Raw genomic sequence first — 20241 nt, 5'->3', positions numbered from 1 at the left:
ACACACAAAACAAACAAAGTCAAAGCCCACAAAGGAAGGAGACGTACCTCCGGCGTGAGCCTTCGAGGGCTACTTGCGACGCCGGGTGACGACAGCAAGATACTTCACAAAGTCCACAACAAAATCACGACTATCAACCTTGTAAGAAGAAATCTTTGCTTAACTATCTGCAAAAATAACTAAAATTAAACACGTAAACTACGAATTAATATAACTACGACTAAACTTAAACTACTTAATCACGATAAATAAGACTTTAAAACTCAATTGTGCCCACAACAATCCCGGCGTAAAAAAACTTGATAGGAATTTAACTAGCCTAAATAAATAGACTAATTAAACCCTACTTTACTTATACTAATACTCGCAAGCGCACGAGGTCTATCGTAATAGGTGCGCAAGAACGAGGTCGATCCTACAGGGATTGCTTTTTAGGAACAACTGAGTACTAACTTATTATTTATCCTAATTCGAACAATGTTGTTTTAGAGAAGGTTGGAATTGACTACTACTAGCATAATTTAACTAAACTAATATCTATGAAAACAATTAAGATTAAACGAACGATTGAGAGAAATATTAGGACTTTAGATTCCGCCACTAAAACCTTTTAGTAAATATTTTAAGACTACGTTTCAATGTTTCAAATTAATACGAGAAACATCCGAATGAGAAATCGGTGCTTTCGGGATTTTATTGTGACAACGCTTAATTGTATATAAAACATCTTTCGAAATTCAGCACAAAAGATCAAAGCGTAAAAGATTATTTGTCTTTTTAAGGCACAAATAATATCCAAATATGATATTGGCAATGGAACTCGGGCTATGATTATTAGTCGATCGGTTTACACTACCTAGGATGCTTGACATACAAGGTGCACAAACAAAACTAGCTATTAATTGAGAATGCGACAAAAAAGAAGATTGAGCGATAGAATTGTATATGTGAAACAACCGAAACCCAATCATAAAACAAATACATCAAGGCTAGGGCTTCATCATAGCCCTAGCTTTAAAAAGTTTAGCTAGACATAATAACAATTGAACTTAAACAAAGGTAAGGGTAAGAATAACTCATGCGTTCGGACCTCTATTCTCTGGTTCGATTTCGATTTCCAAATTTCTACTCTCTGGTTTTCGTTCTCCTTTTCTTCCGACCTAAGAGAGCCTTCCTTCACTTTTTGTGTTTCTCTCGCGCCCTTTTATTGCTCCAAATGACCTCCAGCCTTTATTCTCGGTTTTCTCTTCTGCGTTTTCAGCCTATTCTGTTCTCGGGCCTGCACTCTCCAACCTCCGTTTCAGCCAAGAGCAGCGCCTCCTCTGCTGTGCTTTTTCCAGCTCTCAATTCGCATAAGGGGCGAGAGCCTTCCTTCCTTCGCTATGTTTATTGCTCTTTTTCCAGCCCCAACCACCTCGTTTTACGTGCTCTAAAGCCTCTATTTATCCCCCTTTTCAGCAGTTTCTCCTTTTGGTTCGGGTATGGGATCAGCAGTTTTTGTTTTCTTTCCTATTCGTGGAGAGTCCTTTTTAGAAGGAAACAAATTCCTTCCTTCGGTAGTAGCGAGAGTAGGTAGCGTTTATGGTAAGGGAAGAGTGTGGGTTGTTTAATTATTTGGTTCGAATTTGTAAAGGCGGATTTGAGGGATTTGGAAGTCCATTTCGCGATGGAGAAGGAAAGAGTCTTAAGGACTGATTCGGTGGTCCGGTAGCTAGGCATTAAGGTGGGAAGCGGGCCTTAGTGTATATGGGCGGATCTATTTAAGGGCTAAGAATTGGCTTGGTACACATGGTCGATCTTAGGCTATTGGACCTAGACTAAACTTTAGGCCCAAATTCCATTTTCTTTTATTTCCTCTTGTCTTTACTCACATGCTTTAACAAGGCCCAACCAGACTAGGGGAACTCATGCCACTGACAACCCGAATCTCGACAGTTTCCACACTTTTAATCATGTTAAGTCCAATTCCTGTAAAACCACCAAAAATACACTAACTAAATCAAACGAATAAATTAAATGAACTAACTAATATAAAATTGAGCGTAAATAATGTAATATTTATGCGCTTATCAGGCAAATAGCGGAAAATATACTTAGGTCAGAATTTCTAGCTATATCGATCAAAAAAGGGCCTAAATTCTCTCTTAGGACATGGTATAGTGGGCAAGCAAGTGGACGTGTGATTTCTCTATTCGGAATATACTTCTCCCTTGTGTCATTTCTCAAATGTTTAACTCATATAAGGCTTTAGGCTATATTCTCACAAGATTTGTAGAATAAATACTCTAGCCTAGATTTTGAAACCATTGCCAAACAATCATAGATACTCATGTAATATATTTATAGATAGATGCAAAGATTATTACCTACATATTAACCTAAGTTTCTAAAAACTATTCTAATGCAAAAAAGCTACATTGAGACTTCTAGATTATTAAGAGCATAGAGAAAGAAACAATACCAATATTCCTAAGTGTATAGCATAAACTTTTTATTTTTATTTTTATTTTTATTATTTTTAAGACAAATAATACATAATATACAACCTAATATGTACTTAACATTTACATCGTGTTTCTATACCACCCCAAACAATTTGGGAGAAGGGGTTCATGAAACAATTCAATAGCACAATTAAATTATGTAACTAACTAATTTTTATAATTTTTAACATTTTATAAATAAAAGTCGTAATTTACATCCTAAAAGTGTCTAAGTTTTGCAAATGTTTCTATCCCACCCCCAAACAATCGAGCGCTTTGTCCTCAAAGTGTAAAGAGATAAGGAAAGAATTTACCATAGAAACGTGGCAAAAATTGGCGCACTGTGAATGTAAATATTGTAAAGATGATATGATAATATGAAGCACAATTAAACCGGTATCGCGTGCTAACTAACACAAACTCTACTTGGAGTAAACATGTGGGCTTAGGGTGGCAACATGATTTGAAATGAATAGAAATCATGCACCCCCAAACAAAATTGGAAAACTCTTTTTAAGTTTGAAAATTTTGTTTGGCATATCTCTTAAAGTTGGTATTGTACGAAAACATGGGTTTTTAAAGTCGATTCCTAGACTTAAAGTGATATATATGTATTAACACATGCAGTTTCCCATATATCAATAATCTAAACAATTGTGGGTTTTTTCATAAATAATTAACATGGAATGCACCATCAAACAGAATTAAGCACCAAGATTTACTATGACGTAGCTTAGTTGAATGAGAGCAAAGCCTTATAGATCTAAAACCTAATCGAGTATACAGTTTTTTCTTTGTCCTCATACGAAGGGGATGCCAAGTAAATAAATGTGAGAAAATTGATGGTTGTGGAAGATACATAGGATGTGGATAATTTTGAGAAGGAAAAAATGGAAAAAATGAAAAAGTGTCAGGTGGCTTGTCCTTGGGTGTTACTTCTTCACCAGTTGGTTTTAGATAGTTATGAAGCATAGGAGAAACGCAAAGGTCAAGTACAAACTTAATGGTTCTTTGAAAAGGTAGAGGGCAAGGAACATTCGTGATGGAAGGTGAATGAGTGACATGAGGATGTGAAGGCGGGTGAATGGTGTTCAACTAGTGTTCTTAGGTCTATATCATCGAGGCCTTGAGATATGCAAGACATTCCTCAATAGGTGGGTAAGAAGAATCACTGGGATAGAGGGCAAAAAATTCTTCTTCCGTCATGGCGTCAAAAGATAAATGGATGTCAATAGGAGAGAACTTCATGAAGCTGACAAAGAAGGGTTGCAAAAGAGTCGAAGGAAATCCTCCTTGATGTTATCTACGTCTAGGGAGTAGAAATTGTGATCCTTGTCTTCTTCCATAAGAGGGTATCTACTAGTGTGGGGACTAAAGTGTCGGCCCGCACTAATGTGAGGTACAAAACTCTCAATGGACTTCACTTCCCTTCTACAGGCAAACCTAGTTGTCCCTATTTTTGTCTAAACATGTTAACTTCTACAGAAAGATTTCCAAAAGAAAGAGTCATTGAGCCATCCCGACAATTAATTTGGGCATTGGCGGTTGCCAAGAAAGGACGCCCTAAGATGATGGGAATGGAATCATGAGCAACTTCTGTGTCAAGAATAACAAAGTCGGGTGGATAGTAAAAATCCTGAACTTTAACGAGAATATTTTCAACTACACCCTAGGGATACTTAATAGAACGATTGGCTAACTGCAAAGTCATTTTGGTTGGTTGAAGTTTTGTTAGACCTAGTTGTTTATATAAATAAAAAGGGAGTAAGTTAACACTTGCCCCCAGGTCTAATAAAGCAGTTGTTATGAAGGTATCACCTAAGGTGCATTGTCTGATAAGAAGACGAACGACCGGGGTCCTTGTACTTAACAATTCCGTTATGTTAGGATAAAGAGGATATTGTTCGGGATTAAGAATGCTTAGGTGGGGTATGTTGGTTTTCCTCTTCTTGGTGCACAACTCTTTTAGAAACTTAGCGTGTCGGTAGACTTTTTATAGCTTCTAGAAAAGGTAGGTTTATAGTCAAATTTTTAAACACTTCCTTAATCTCATCAAAATTCTCGTCCTTTTTAAACACAACTAGTCTTTGGGGAAATGGTGCTTTATCGCTATTTTTAGCAGAAGGGATAAAAGTATTATTAGTATTTGCTTTATCTCTAGCCGTTTTCCATCTAGGTGTCCATATTGGAACCTCTACAGGTGTAGGGTCTTCACTTTCTATTATTGGGTTTTGTAATGTTTTCCCTTTTGGTTGTGGTTTAACTGGTACTTCTACAGTTGTAGGGTCTTCAGTTTCTATTATAGTATTTGGTATGGTATCATTTTTAGTTTGCGGGTAATCTTTAGGCATAGTCACTTGGTTATCAACTACTCGCCCTAAACGAAGGGTAGTGACTGCATGTAGGTCCCCTTGGTTTATATTACCATTACAGTAGATACTGTTTATTTCAAAGGCGGTGTTTGTTGACTTAGGATTAGGCACTGCTTGACTTGGAAACATGCCGGTTTGGTTATTATTTTGGTTAGAAGACATGTCAATAACCTTTTGGCACAAAGACTGCATCATTTGCATCGTTTGTTTCATCATATTAGAGTTTTGATCATGCTGATCTTTCATCAAGTTGGAGTTTTGTTGCATAATTTGATTTTGTTTTTCTAATAAGTCACTACTACTTTGTCTGTAGTGATGGTTGTATTGGAATTAAAGCTTGTTGAGCGTTCATATCTTGATGTTGATAGTTCTGGGTTATGGGTACTAAACCTCTATTCTAGTCACCTAAGTTCCCTTGTCCTTGATGTTGAGTTAACTGGTTGAAGTGTGATGGTTGTGGTGGTGTTTGTGCATAGACAATATGACAATAGAAGTCGGAATGCTCAAGACTACAAATGCACATTACAACGAAAGTAGAGTTAATGTTCATGACCTGGAGTGGGTTGTTGTTGAACAGAGATGGCATCTACCTTTTAGTGAGGGCATTGATAAGAGTTTTAAGCTTCGGGATCATATTTAACCCTCAAGAGAAGAAGGAGAGGCCCGGGAGGAATCGTTACCTCAATTATTATTGTTCTTCTTAGATTGATCTTCTAAGAATTTATAAGCCTCCAAGGCTCCTTTACTAAGAAAACTACCCCCATTCATGATATCTAGAACCTCCTTATGATAATATGAAAGCCCCTTGAAGAAAGTACGAACAAGTGTGTCTTTCGCAAGATTATGATGCGGGCATTCAATGAGAAGATCAATGAAATGATTCCAGGCCTCTGAAAAGGATTCATGAGGATTCTGGCTGAAGAAATGAATCTTGTGAAGCATTTCATCTATCTTCAGTGGTGGGTAAAACTGTTCTATGAACAATTGAACAAGTTGAGCCCATGAGTCCACAGAGTTTGGCGTTTGGGCAGTTAACCAAGACGCCGCCTTATCGGCTAAGGTGAAAGGGAATACCCTCAGTTTAATTTGTTCCGCACCAACCGTGGGATGGTGGAATGTTGTTAGGACTTGTTCAATTCTACGCATGTGCTGATAAGGTTTTTCATGGTCTAAACCATGAAAAACAGGTAACAAATTAAAAATATTTGGGGGGATTCGGAAATCCCCCACTGGGTCTGCTAGAACGATGCAAGATTTGGGGCTATCGCTCAAGGCTTTGTAGAAGTCAGAGAGAGGAGTCTCTCTTTCTTCAGCCATTATATCAGGTGGTGCATGTGAAATTCTTAGATAGGCGTGTGGTATTATTGTCTACGAAAAACAAGCCTGATTATACTAGAATTAAAACTCCTCGACAAAAAGAAACGAGGAGTGGAAGAAGGGAATACCGACAAGTCTTTGCTTTCGCTTATAAATAGCGTCTTGTTCACGCGTGTTCAGTGTATATAACAAGTTAGAACACTGAAAAACTTGAAAAATCGAAGTTTGAAACAAAAATGTGGAAATCCGGCAAAAATCAGCTCAGGGCGTGGTGCGCTCTCCTTGGGCGCAGGTGCGCCTCAGGGTTTTTCGGATGATGTTTGGCGTGTTTGGCTTTCGGTTTGAAGCGTGGCAGAGTGCGCTTTTAGGTTTTTCAGATATTAGTTGTTTTTACCGGGTCACTTCAGGGTTTTCGAGTTTTAGGCCTTTTATCGTACTCCAAAAAATTTGAAATTTTTACAGTAATTTGCTAAGACGTCTATCAAGTAGCCTGAAAATTTTAGATCAATCGGAGCTATGAAAGTCCCTCTACTGCCCTGCAAAGTTTGCAAAACAGTTTTCGGACACAATACAAACAACCGAATGGTTAACCCATCAAAACAAAGCCAAAAATTTTCAAATTTTTACTGGAGACTCCTGACAGATCCTACTGGTTCCTGTAAAAACTTTAGAGCAATTGGAGTTCTACAACCTCTCCTTATCGGCTGGTGTTCCAGATATTAAGTGTTTGCAATACTGCAGAAACACACTGGAAACACTCTACTATTTAGGAGGTCAAAACAAATAAAAAACTCGTCAAATTTTTACTACAAACTCCTGACTTAGGATAGATACTCCTGTAAATATTATAGAATTTTTGGAACTCCCTAAGTAACCTTACTCGTCTGTTTTTCAAGAACATACGGTGTGAAAACTGAAATGCAGCACTGTAAAGATCGTATTTTTTTCACAAGGTAAACCAACTTTGAAAAATCTGAAAATATTCCAGTAAATCAACAACACATTATGTATTATGTCTGAAAATTTTCAGAATTTTCAAAAATTTAGAAATACCTTCATCGCAGTGTTTTTCTCTGTGAATCCGCAACCCCTATGCCTAAAATAGTGAACAGTTCCGAAAATTCAAGAAATAAGAATGAAAAATTAAAAGGGTGGGTGGGTAGAGAATGGGGGATTGCCCCTTGGATTCAAGCAATTGAATTCTTGTCTTGAACGAGATTAAGATGGCAGCGACGCCATTTGATAACCGTAAAAATAGTAGAATCCTAAATATTAATGTTAACAACACTAATACGTAATCCTACCGTTCTTACGTTTAAATCAATACTTCTTACTCTCAAAACATAATCATGCAATATAATGAGTAAGGATTCGTTCCACTCTTAAACCTCAAGACTCAAACAAGTTCAACTAATCAAACCCAAAAGGAACAATGGTGAGAGTAATGATTTGATGTGAAATTTCTATACTACCATTCCCAACACAAGAACAATAATAAGAACATGTCATTATGGAATAAGTAATTAACTTTATAAATCTAATAGAACAATAAGAACAAGATATGATTGAATGAATAACTAATTATGAATTTAAGACAATCAAATCTAAATAAGAATTTAAGCAATAATCTAAATTGAAATGAAGAACTAATACTTTATTCTAAAAACTAAATATGATTCTAAACTAACTAATTGAATGAATGTAAAAAACTAGATCTAGATCTAAAAACTAAGGTTTAATGGCTACTTTTCTTATCCTAACCTAATTTATTTTCTAACCTAACTATCTAACCTTGAACAAAGAGTTAAGCTTTTGTTTTATACTTTCAAATCCAAAAATCGTGCATGGGCTTGGAGCCATGTTTTGGGCCAGAGAATCAGGCCCAAAACCCAATTCTTTCAGTCCAAAAAGGCCTCTTCAGCTGCAGTTGGCTTCAACAAAATTTTTGTCCACTTCTGCTCCTCTGATTGGGTCAAAGCTTAGACCATTGCAAAGCTCTTTCCGAAGTCGGTCGTTTTGACATAAGGTAGGTCCACTCTGAGGTCCGAGTCCAAAGATACGCCTTCGGAAGTTCTGCCGACTTAGGTGTCTTTGTTTTACGCAAGCGTCGACTTTTCAGCTTTTGACCGGGCTTACAAAGGCTTTGTCTTTTTGAATCTTGGCCTTTAATCACGGAACTCCTTAGCAACCGACCTTTGCTCCTTTATCTCGCTAAAGTGGCACATTTCTCGCACATCATGGACTTTGAAGCCTGAAATGCATAAAACACGTAATCAATATTAACTCTTTAATTATTACTCACATAATTGGTCTAAAAGTATGATGGTTAGGGGTTAAAACTACAGTTTTGGGCTCTTATCAAACCACCCCAAACAGCATTTTGCTTGTCCTCAAGCAAATATGAGAAATTAGAATAAGTGACCAAAAATGGAGTTCTAACTACTCGTTTATTTGAGCGATTACATTTACCATATGCAATAAGGCCTTAAACCACTAGGAATTCCCTAGTGGACGAATTATAGCCTCGTGAGAGTTTTCCAGTGAAGGTACTCACAAACTTCATCTATACTACAACGACTAAGAAATAAAACTATTGTTTCCTTATTTATGTCTCAATTATCTATACATCTCACTAGCAATGAATACATAATAATTATGTCGAAACCTAAGCTAATATATGCATAATAATCAATCATCTATGAATAAACATACATACAATGAGTAATGCTATGAAATGCAATAACAGGTCCGTTTCTGAAACTTTGGAATAGCGTCCTTAAGTAGGTTCTCACATAAAAGTCAAGACAAAATCACTCTGATTTTTCCACTCAAGTTTTGCTACTCCAGTGTGCAATGGGCATACTTTTTACCTTACAATCTCAATGACACACAAGGAAGCGAAGTTGATCAAACACATCGCCACTTACTATCACACTAACCTATTCCTAATTGAGCTAGAGGTCTTTATTAGGTGTTGCGGGGATTAGGAGATAGTTTAAGAATGAAGGAAACGGATATTCAAAAATACAAGTCTGAGATAATAGGGTCTTCATATTACGTAACTAGAGAAAACCTTGTTCTTTTGCTTCTACACTTTGTTTCCATCCTTAGCCTTTTTCTTTTGGCTTTTCGACTCCTTTTATTCTATTTTTGGAGTTTTTATTTTATTTCTATTTTTATTTTTCTTTTCTTTTCTTTGGATGGAAACTTCTTTTCTTTTTCTTTTCTGAAGCAACTAACTAATTTCTGTTTACACAGGTTTTTCTCTTCTCTTTTCTTCACTCATCCTATTCTCAGACTTATTCTAAAATGGGTAGGTTGATTTTTTTTTTTTTTTTTTTTTTTTTTTTATATATATATTTTGTTTTGTTTTTGTAACAGGGTAAAGGAATTGTGGTTTATGGAAGGGCTAATTAAAGGTTCAGTGGGGCAATGATAGGAATTTAACTAGCCTAAATAAATAGACTAATTAAACCCTACTTTACTTATACTAATACTACAAAAAGCTTACAAGGTCTATCGTAATAGGTGCGTGAAGAATCCAGGTCGATCCCATTGAGGATTGCTTTTTAGGAACAACTAAGTACTAACTTATTATTTATCCTAATTCAACAATGTTGTTTTAGAGAAGGTTGGAATTGACTACTACTAGCACAATTTAACTAAACTAATATCTATGAAAACAATTAAGATTAAACGAACGATTGGAGAGAAATATTAGGACTTTAGATTCCGCCGCTAAACCTTTTAGTAAATATTTTAAGACTACGTTTCAATGTTTCAAATTAATACGAGAAACATCCGAATGAGAAATCAGTGCTTCTCGGGATTTTATTGTGACAACGCTAATTGTATATAAAAACATCTTTCGAAATTCAGCACAAAAGATCAAACGTAAAAGATTATTTGTCTTTTTAAGGCACAAATAATATCCAAATATGATATTGGCAATGGAACTCAGGCTATGATTATTAGCTGATCAGTTTACACTACCTAGGATGCTTGACATACAAGGTGCACAAACAAAACTAGCTATTAATCGAGAATGCGACAAAAGAAGATTGAACAGTAAATTGTATATGTGAAACAACCGAAACCCAATCATAAAACAAATACATCAAGGCTAGGGCTTCATCATAGCCCTAGCTTTAAAAGTTTAGCTAGACATAATAACAATTGAACTTAAACAAAGGTAAGGGTAAGAATAACTCATGCGTTCCAGAGCCTCTATTCTCTGGTTCGATTTCCGAAACCGACCTCTACTCTCGGTTTTCTGTTCTCCTTTTCTTCCAGCCAAGAGAGCCTTCCTTCACTGATGTGTTTCCTGCTCCAGCGACCTCCAGCCTTTATTCTCCGGTTTTCTCTTCTGCGTTTTTCAGCCTATTACGTTCGGCCTGCACTCTCCAACCTCCGTTTCAGCCAAGAGCAGCGCCTCCCTCTTTGTCTTTGTTTTTCCAGCTCTCAATTCGCGATAAGGGCCGAGAGCCTTCCTTCACTGCTATGTTTATCGCTCTTTTTCCAGCCCCAACCACCTCGTTTTGCGTGCTCTAAAGCCTCTATTTATCCCCTTTCAGCAGTTTCTCCTTTTTGGTTGGGTATGGGATCGGCAGTTTTGTTTTCTTTCCTATTAGGTGGAGAGTCCTTTTTAGAAGGAAACAAATTCCTTCCTTCGGTAGTAGCGAGAGTAGGTAGCGTTTATGGTAAGGAAGAGTGTGGGTTGTTTAATTGTTTGGTTCGAATTTGTAAAGGCAGGATTTGAGGGATTTGGAAGTCTGTTCGCGATGGAGAAGGAAAGAGTCTTAAGGACTGATTCGGTGGTCCGGTAGCTAGGCATTAAGGTGGGAACGGGCCTTAGTGTATATGGGCTGATCTATTTAAGGGCTAAGAATTGGCTTGGTACACATGGTCCAGTCTTAGGCTATTGGACCTAGACTAAACTTAGGCCCAAATTCCATTTTCTTTTATTTCCTCTTGTCTTTACTCACATGCTTTAACAAGGCCCAACCAGACTAGGGGAACTCATGCCACTGACAACCCGAATCTCGACAGTTTCCACACTTTTAATCATGTTAAGTCCAATTCCTGTAAAACCACCAAAAATACACTAACTAAATCAAACGAATAAATTAAATGAACTAACTAATATAAAATTGAGCGTAAATAATGTAATATTTATGCGCTTATCAAATACCCCCAAACTTACATTTTGCTAGTCCTCAAGCAAAACTAAATCTAAACTAATAACAAAAATTAAAAATCCTAACTCATTTTCATAGGAATCACAATTACACTTAGCATGTGCAACAAGCCTTTTAAACCCCTAGGTTTACCCTAGTGGACGAGTTTAGTCTCGTGAGAGTTTTCAGAGAAGATACTCACAAACTTCATCTATACTATAATGACTAAGAAATAACAGTAATGTTTCCTTAATTTATCTCAGATATTCATACTTTTTACTAGCAAGGAATAAAGAATACTCATTTTAAAGCCTAAGTTAACATATGCATAATAATCAAATCATCTACAAATAAACATACATGCAATGAACAAAACTATGAAAATGCGATTTGGTGTCCGTTTCTGAAACTTGAATAAGCGCCCCTAAGTAGGTCCTCACAAATGTGTCAAGACAAAAATACTCGATTTTTCCATTTCGAGGTTTTCGCTTCACTCCAAAGCGGTGAGCACACTTTTCCTCTCAATCTCAATGACATCCAAAGGAGTGAGGTCGATCAAACACATCTACCACTTACTATCACACCAACCTATTCCTAATTGAGCTAAAGGTCTTTATTAGGTGTTATGTATTGGCTAGGTGATAGTTAAAAAATAAATGGAATTGATAAACAAAATAGACAAGTCGAGAAAATAAGGTCTTCAAATTCGTGAACTAGAGAAAGTCTTGTTCTTACTTTGCTTCTACACTTTGTTTCCATCCTTAGCCCTTTTGTTTTGGCTTTTTGACTCCTTTGATTCTATTTTTGAAGTTCTAACTTTTATTTTATTTTATTTTATTTTATTTCTATTCATTTTTTCTTTTTCTTTGGATGGAAACTTTCTTTTCTTTATTTTTCTTTTTGAAACAACTAACAAATTCTTGATTTTCCATAGGTCTTTTCTCATTTCTTTTCTTCATTTTATCCTATTTCTCAAACTTATCAAATGGGTAGGCTATTTTTATTTATTTGTTTATTTTTTTTTAGGGTAAGGAATTTGTGGTTTATGAAAAATCTAATGAAAGGCTCAGTGGGGCGACTAGCGGAAAAAATATTCTTTCGGTTTGAATTTCTGGCTATATCGATCCAAAGATTGCCTAAATTCTCTTTTAGGATATGGTATGGTGATCAAGCAAGTGGACGTGTATTTTCTCTACTCGGAATTAACTTCTCCCTTGTGTCATCACTCAGATATCAACTCATATGAGGCTTTTAGGCTAGATTCTCACTGGATATGTAAAATTAAGCACTCTAACCTAGGTCTCGAAAAAATCGCTAACTACAAATATAACGCTCATGCAAGACATTTATGAAAAGATGCAGAGACTATTACCAATATCTTAACCTAAGTTTCTTAATAACTACTCTTAATTCTAATGCTAATTGAGATTTCTAGACTATAATCATCATAGAAAAGGAAACAATACCACTACCCCTGAGTGCATAGTATACATAAGTTTTATTTTTCGCTAAACAAAACATTTTGTTCCCTTAATACCCCCAAAACTTAATTTAGACATTGTCCTCAATGTTGACAGATATGCTTAATTCCAAAAATTAATAACATGGACAAGTAAAAGAATAAGGAAAGAAGTTACCAAAAATTCCATGAACGAAAAATAAAACTCGAGTCACCTGTAGAAATTAGTACCTCACTAAAGATATAATATCGATAAAATAGAAAAGGAACCAATTTACTATGACGACTAACCTGTGGCACATATCTCAATCCATAGAGTTACACGTCTCCAAAAACACGGAGAAAAGGTGTTAAAGTGGAATGCATGAGATATGCGAAAGGTACCCATGACTCAAAAATAAAAACATGGGTTGCCTCCCACAAGAGCTACAGTTAACGTCTCTAGCAGACGAATGCTTCATTGGCTTAGTGTCGCAAACATCCACAAATAAAAACATGCATATAGAATAAGCAAATGCGAACAATAAAATGGAAAATAAATTCCCAACTATTATGGCCATATTCATTGCTCCATCTTGTTCACCGAACTCTTTTTGGTTGTCTTCGCTTAGTTCAGTACCTGACTAGTCCTCAGAAAACTGGAAATTTTCGTGTCCACGGAGGTCAGGGCTGGTGCGCTCTCCACTGGCGCGCAGTGCGCCTCGAGTTGAATTCTCTGACATAGCTTAGGGTGCAAGTGCGCTCTACTTGGGGGCAGGTGCGCTCAGAGTTCCGGAGGTGCTAAAATTTCTGGCAAAGGCTCAGAGTTCCAGAGTGAAAGGTGAGAGATGAAAGTTGGGTGTAGCGTGGGTTGTGAGTGTTGAGATGGAAGCAATAAAACATATGTGATACTCAATCAGTCATGATTAATAGGATCAAGTAGACTTACCTCTTCGACATCCTGCCCGGCCAAACCGTCAAGGTATGGTTTCAAACGTTGACCATTTACAGGTTAAACGACAGATCATATGAATTTGAATCTAAACACTGTCACCCCCAAACTTATGCAAAACAACCCTTAACCATACTACGTATCACCCAAAAAGATATGCAATTACAAATGCTATGACATGTGCCTCCCATAAGCGCTACATTTAATGTTTCTAGCAGACAAATGCTATGACACGTGGTTTTTTTGGAAAAAAAATCGACAGAGTCTACTCTGTATTTTCGATATTTCATAAATATAAAACCTGTCATAACTCATCAGATGCCACTCTGATTTCAACCAGATGATAGTCAAGTATTCCAATCTTAAGCAAAAGATCATGCAATGTTCAATATAGAAATTGCCACCCCCAAACTTAAATAAAACATACCCAACCATGTATCACTTAATAAGATATGCAAATGCAAGGAATGGTAAGTAAACATGAGACCGTGCAGCTTAAGAAATAGTAATAATGTCATCAGATCTTCGCAAATCGGATAACACTTTCAAATCATCTTTCCTTACCTAAAATAGCAACTAACCTTAGCTAAATGGTATCTAGGTTGCGTATGTTTATATTTCACGCCCATTAGCTTACTATGATTCCTAGGTAAATTATAATCACATCTCATAGGTCTATTAGATAGACTAGATATAACAAGATCGCTAGCATGGTTATGAGATGGAGCACATGATTGTGGAACCTGGTTCAAAAATGATATCGGGTGGTCATGACTAGTAGACTTACGCCAAACCTGAAAATTGGTTTTTCTAACACAACAATGATGCTTAATATGACCTACACCTCCACAATAATGACAAATAATGCGAGGCCTAGGACTTTCAATATGAGTAGTGGAAAGGACAGTAGTTGGGACACGTTCTAGAGAAGATGGAGCTGACTTAGAACAAGTAATAATACTATCGTGATCACCGGAACACTCCCCAGCATTTGGGATCGTACCCAAATTTTTAGCACCATTACATAGATTTTGAAATGTCATATCGGAGTCGAAATTCTTTTGTAAAAGATCAAAATAAGTTTCAATAGCTTTTTGACTTTTCTTAATCATGCAAAACTCACTTTCCAAAGATTTATTCATATCACTAAGAGATTCATTCTCCGCTTTCAATTTATTAGCAACACAAATCGTCTCATTAGCGTGAGAACTCAAAACAATGTTTTCACTCTCAAGAGATAGCATCCTCTCAGACAACTTCTCATTTTCCTCAAGTAATTGCTTATTTTTCTCTAACAAATCAAGATAATCCTTAGGAAATTTCTCATGAAAATCATTTACTACAACAACACAGCTAGGGTCAAAACATGGAATGGAAGTACTAGAGAGAGGGACGATGGAATTAGGACATGAAGAGTTGACTTCAAGAGTATTATCAGACAACCAAAAATCATCATCCAAAATCAAACTAGCATCATTGCTTAATTGTTTTCTCGCAGTCTCGACCATATTAACCTCATATATATTCTCTGACTCTCCAAGTTGTTTTCTCACATCAAAAACATTAAGTTCGATTTGTCATATTACCAAAAGAAATTTTCATGACACCATTCCTACAATTTATAATGGAATTAGCTATAGCCAGAAATGGTCTACCAAGAAGAATCACGGAATATTTCCTTTAGAATTTTGGACGAGTTGAGTATCGAGAACCACAAAGTCCACTGGAAAATAGAATTTATCCACTTGAATCAAAACATCTTCAACAACACCACGAGGGATTTTAATAGATCTATCAGCAAGTTGTAGTGTTATTAGAGTGGACTTAATCTCTCCCAATCCTAATTGCATATACACAGAATAATGGAGTAAATTCACACTCGCTCCCAAATCAACTAAAGCTTGCTCTATCCTATGACTTCCTATAACACATGAAATGGTGGGACAACCTGGCTCTTTAAACTTAGGTGGAGTTTTGTATTGAATGATTGGGCTTACTTGTTCTGTAAGAAAAGCTCTCTTCTGCACATGCATCTTACGTTTCACAGTACACAAATCTTTTAAGAACTTGGCGTAGGCAGGAACTTGCTTAATAGCCTCAAGAAAAGGAATATTTATTTGAACCTTTTTAAAAACATCCAAAATTTCATTAGATTGTGTTCCTTTCTTAGTCGGAAGCAACCTTTCTGGAAAAGGGGCTTTAGGTATATAATGTGGCACATGGTTAGTCTCCACAGCAGTAGGAGATTCTACACCCTTCTTAGAAGTATTATGACTATCTGATTCACTCACATCACTCTCTTCCTGCTCACACTCTATAGGATCAGATCTAACCTCAGTGCTTTTAGGCATCTCAACCCTATTATCTACATGTTTTCCACTTCTAAGAACAGTGATAGACTTGGCTTGCTCCTGGTGATGGCCTTGGGTCGATTTAGAACCTATTTCAAACTGACCCTTTGGGTTAGCTACTGGTTGACTAGGAAACTTACCCTTGTCCCTTTCATTCAAAGCATTAGCAATTTGACCTATGGTGATTTCAATCTTTCTAATGGCTTGAGCATTATCCTGAGTAGCCGTTTGACTGGCTTGCATAAACTGTTGCGTTGTGTCCTGGAATTTCATGGTGTTTTGTGTTAATTGAGCAATGGCCTCTTCTATAGGTGAAAGTTTAGGTGGTTGAGGTGCATACTGTGGTACTGGCTTTGAGTTACCCACGGGGCCTCCCTGATGTATACCCTTAGACCAAGACAAATTGGGGTGGTTACGCCACCCAGGGTTATACGTGTTAGAAAAAGGATTATTGCCTGGCTTTTGGTATGAATTAAAAGCATTGACTTGTGCATTTACACCAGGGCAATTATCTATAACGTGATCAAGACTTTCACACAACAGACACCCAGAGGCTTCAACATTGTTAACTGGAGCTAGAGACTTTGTCTCTTTTTCTAGCTCGAGAGCTTCAACTCTTCTAATTAAAGCGGCCACCCTAGCGTTCATGTCGAATTCCTTGTCAATGCGGAACAAACCCTTTTGTGTAGTACTACTAGCCACTTTCTTAGGCTCACGACTAGTTTCCCATTGCTGGACCTTCTCAGAGACTTCTTCTAAAAAGGTCCACGCTTCTTCTACAGTCTTATCACAGAAATCCCCAGTACTCATGGTCTCAATCATAGCCTTAGAATTAAAATCGAGACCCTTATAGAGAATCTGCACTAGCCTACCGTTCTCTAGGCCGTGGTTAGGACATTGCAAGAGCATGTCCTTAAACCTCTCCATATACTTCCATAATGACTCTCCATCAGTTTGGCAAAAAGATGACAAGTCTTTTCTAAAAGCAGTTGCCTTATGATTAGGGAAAAAGTTCTTTAAAAACACAATGCATAACTTTTCCCATCCCGTTATGGAATTCGATGGGAGAGTGTGAAACCAACTCTTGGCTTTTTCTTTAAGAGAAAATGGGAACAATTTTAATTTTATAGCTTCGTCACTAAATTGTTGAAGCTTAATAGTCCCACAAATATCCTCAAATTCCCTCACATGAAGATATGGGTCTTCCTCTTCCGTTCCCCTAAACTTAGGAAGGAGCCCCAGCAGATTGGGCTTCAACTCAAAGTGATTAGCATTGGTTGCAGGGTGAACGATGCAAGATGGTCGGGTTGTCCTAGTAGGATATATATATTCCTTAATAGATCTAGGTACTTGGGCAACCACGTTATTGTTATTACCTTCCATGTCAACAAAAATTGGTGTATTGTCAACAAAAGTTACGGGTACCTCTAATTCGGGATGCCTACTTCTCCTAAGGAGAGTGCGTTCAATCTCAGGATCAAACGGTGTAACAGGTGTGTTATCAGACCGAGTTACTACCATAAACTACTTCTAAAACCTAAGACTCTAATAAAAGATGCAGACAATTCACACAAACAATATCAAACAAACATTTCAACCCAAATTGAATTTTAAATATTGTTTAATATATTTGCTCCTAAACCCAAATAACACGATTCCCAGTTCTTGTGCAAAAGCACCGTCACTCGATCCACGTGTCAAAAGAGTTTTCCTAGTGAGCGGGCTAAAACCTGTCCTAATGCAAGATGCCTAAGGCTGGTCAAAGGTGACTTAACCAATCCTAAATGCAAGAAAAAATAAAAACAAGCAAAACACACAAAACAAACAAAGTCAAAGCCCACAAAGGAAGGAGACGTACCTCCGGCGTGAGCCTTCGAGGGCTACTTGCGGCCGGTGGTGACGACAAAGAAGATACTTCACAAAGTCCACAACAAAATCACGACTATCAACCTTGTAAGAAGAAATCTTTGCTTAACTATCTGCAAAAATAACTAAAATTAAACACGTAAACTACGAATTAATATAACTACGACTAAACTTAAACTACGAATCACGATAAATAAGACTTTAAAACTCAATTGTGCCACAACAATCCCCGGCAGCGGCGCCAAAAACTTGATAGGAATTTAACTAGCCTAAATAAATAGACTAATTAAACCCTACTTTACTTATACTAATACTCGCAAGCGCACGAGGTCTATCGTAATAGGTGCGCAAGAACGAGGTCGATCCTACAGGGATTGCTTTTTAGGAACAACTGAGTACTAACTTATTATTTATCCTAATTCGAACAATGTTGTTTTAGAGAAGGTTGGAATTGACTACTACTAGCATAATTTAACTAAACTAATATCTATGAAAACAATTAAGATTAAACGAACGATTGGAGAGAAATATTAGGACTTTAGATTCCGCCGCTAAACCTTTTAGTAAATATTTTAAGACTACGTTTCAATGTTTCAAATTAATACGAGAAACATCCGAATGAGAAATCAGTGCTTCTCGGGATTTTATTGTGACAACGCTAATTGTATATAAAAACATCTTTCGAAATTCAGCACAAAAGATCAAACGTAAAAGATTATTTGTCTTTTTAAGGCACAAATAATATCCAAATATGATATTGGCAATGGAACTCAGGCTATGATTATTAGCTGATCAGTTTACACTACCTAGGATGCTTGACATACAAGGTGCACAAACAAAACTAGCTATTAATTGAGAATGCGACAAAAGAAGATTGAACAGTAAATTGTATATGTGAAACAACCGAAACCCAATCATAAAACAAATACATCAAGGCTAGGGCTTCATCATAGCCCTAGCTTTAAAAAGTTTAGCTAGACATAATAACAATTGAACTTAAACAAAGGTAAAGGTAAGAATAACTCATGCGTCCGAGCCTCTATTCTCGGTTCGATTTCGATTTGACCTCTACTCTACGGTTTTTGTTCTCCTTTTCTTCCGGCCAAGAGAGCCTTCCTTCCTTGCTGTGTTTCCTGCTGCCCTTTTTCGCTCCAAATGACCTCCGGCCTTTATTCTCCGGTTTTCTCTTCTGCGTTTTCAGCCTATTACATTCGCCGGCCTGCACTCTCCAACCTCCGTTTCAGCCAAGAGCAGCGCCTCCTCTGGCTTTCTTTGCTTTTTCCAGCTCTCAATTCAGCATAAGGGGCGAGAGCCTTCCTTCATCGCTATGTTTTATTGCTCTTTTTCCAGCCCCAACCACCTCGTTTTTACGTGCTCTAAAGCCTCTATTTATCCCCCTTTCAGCAGTTTCTCCTTTTGGTTCGGGTATGGGATCAGCAGTTTTTGTTTTCTTTCCTATTCGTGAGAGTCCTTTTTTAGAAGGAAACAAATTCCTTCCTTCGGTAGTAGCGAGAGTAGGTAGCGTTTATGGTAAGGAAAGAGTGTGGGTTGTTTAATTATTTGGTTGAATTTGTAAAGGCGGGATTTGAGGGATTTGGAAGTCTGTTCGCGATGGAGAAGGAAAGAGTCTTAAGGACTGATTCGGTGGTCCGGTAGCTAGGCATTAAGGTGGGAACGGGCCTTAGTGTATATGGGCGGATCTATTTAAGGGCTAAGAATTGGCTTGGTACACATGGTCCAGTCTTAGGCTATTGGACCTAGACTAAACTTTAGGCCCAAATTCCATTTTCTTTTATTTCCTCTTGTCTTTACTCACATGCTTTAACAAGGCCCAACCAGACTAGGGGAACTCATGCCACACACAACCCAAATCTCGACAGTTTCCACACTTTTAATCATGTTAAGTCCAATTCCTGTAAAACCACCAAAAATACACTAACTAAATCAAACGAATAAATTAAATGAACTAACTAATATAAAATTGAGCGTAAATAATGTAATATTTATGCGCTTATTAGGCAAATAGCGGAAAATATACTTAGGTCAGAATTTCTAGCTATATCGATAAAAAAAGGGCCTAAATTCTCTCTTAGGACATGGTATAGTGGGCAAGCAAGTGGACGTGTGATTTCTCTATTCGGAATATACTTCTCCCTTGTGTCATTTCTCAAATGTTTAACTCATATAAGGCTTTAGGCTATATTCTCACAAGATTTGTAGAATAAATACTCTAGCCTAGATTTCAGAAACTTACTGCCAAACAATCATAGATACTCATGTAATAT

General features: G+C 37.1%; 1 protein-coding gene across 1 annotated transcript; it reads right to left on the bottom strand.

The window, feature by feature from the left end:
- Positions 1-15302: 15302 nt before the first annotated feature.
- On the bottom strand, positions 15303-17017 carry LOC147504510 (uncharacterized). Its single transcript, XM_086605249.1, is given in 2 exon segments — positions 15303-15404; positions 15407-17017. Coding segments are annotated over 2 exon segments (1713 nt in total).
- Between the last annotated feature and the right edge of the window lie 3224 nt (positions 17018-20241).

Source organism: Coptis chinensis, chromosome 4 (genome assembly GCF_015680905.1).
Source record: "Coptis chinensis isolate HL-2020 chromosome 4, ASM1568090v1, whole genome shotgun sequence".
NCBI lineage: Eukaryota > Viridiplantae > Streptophyta > Magnoliopsida > Ranunculales > Ranunculaceae > Coptis > Coptis chinensis.
The sequence above is the reverse complement of the archived record's forward strand: the minus strand, read 5'-3'. Positions and strand labels throughout refer to the sequence as shown.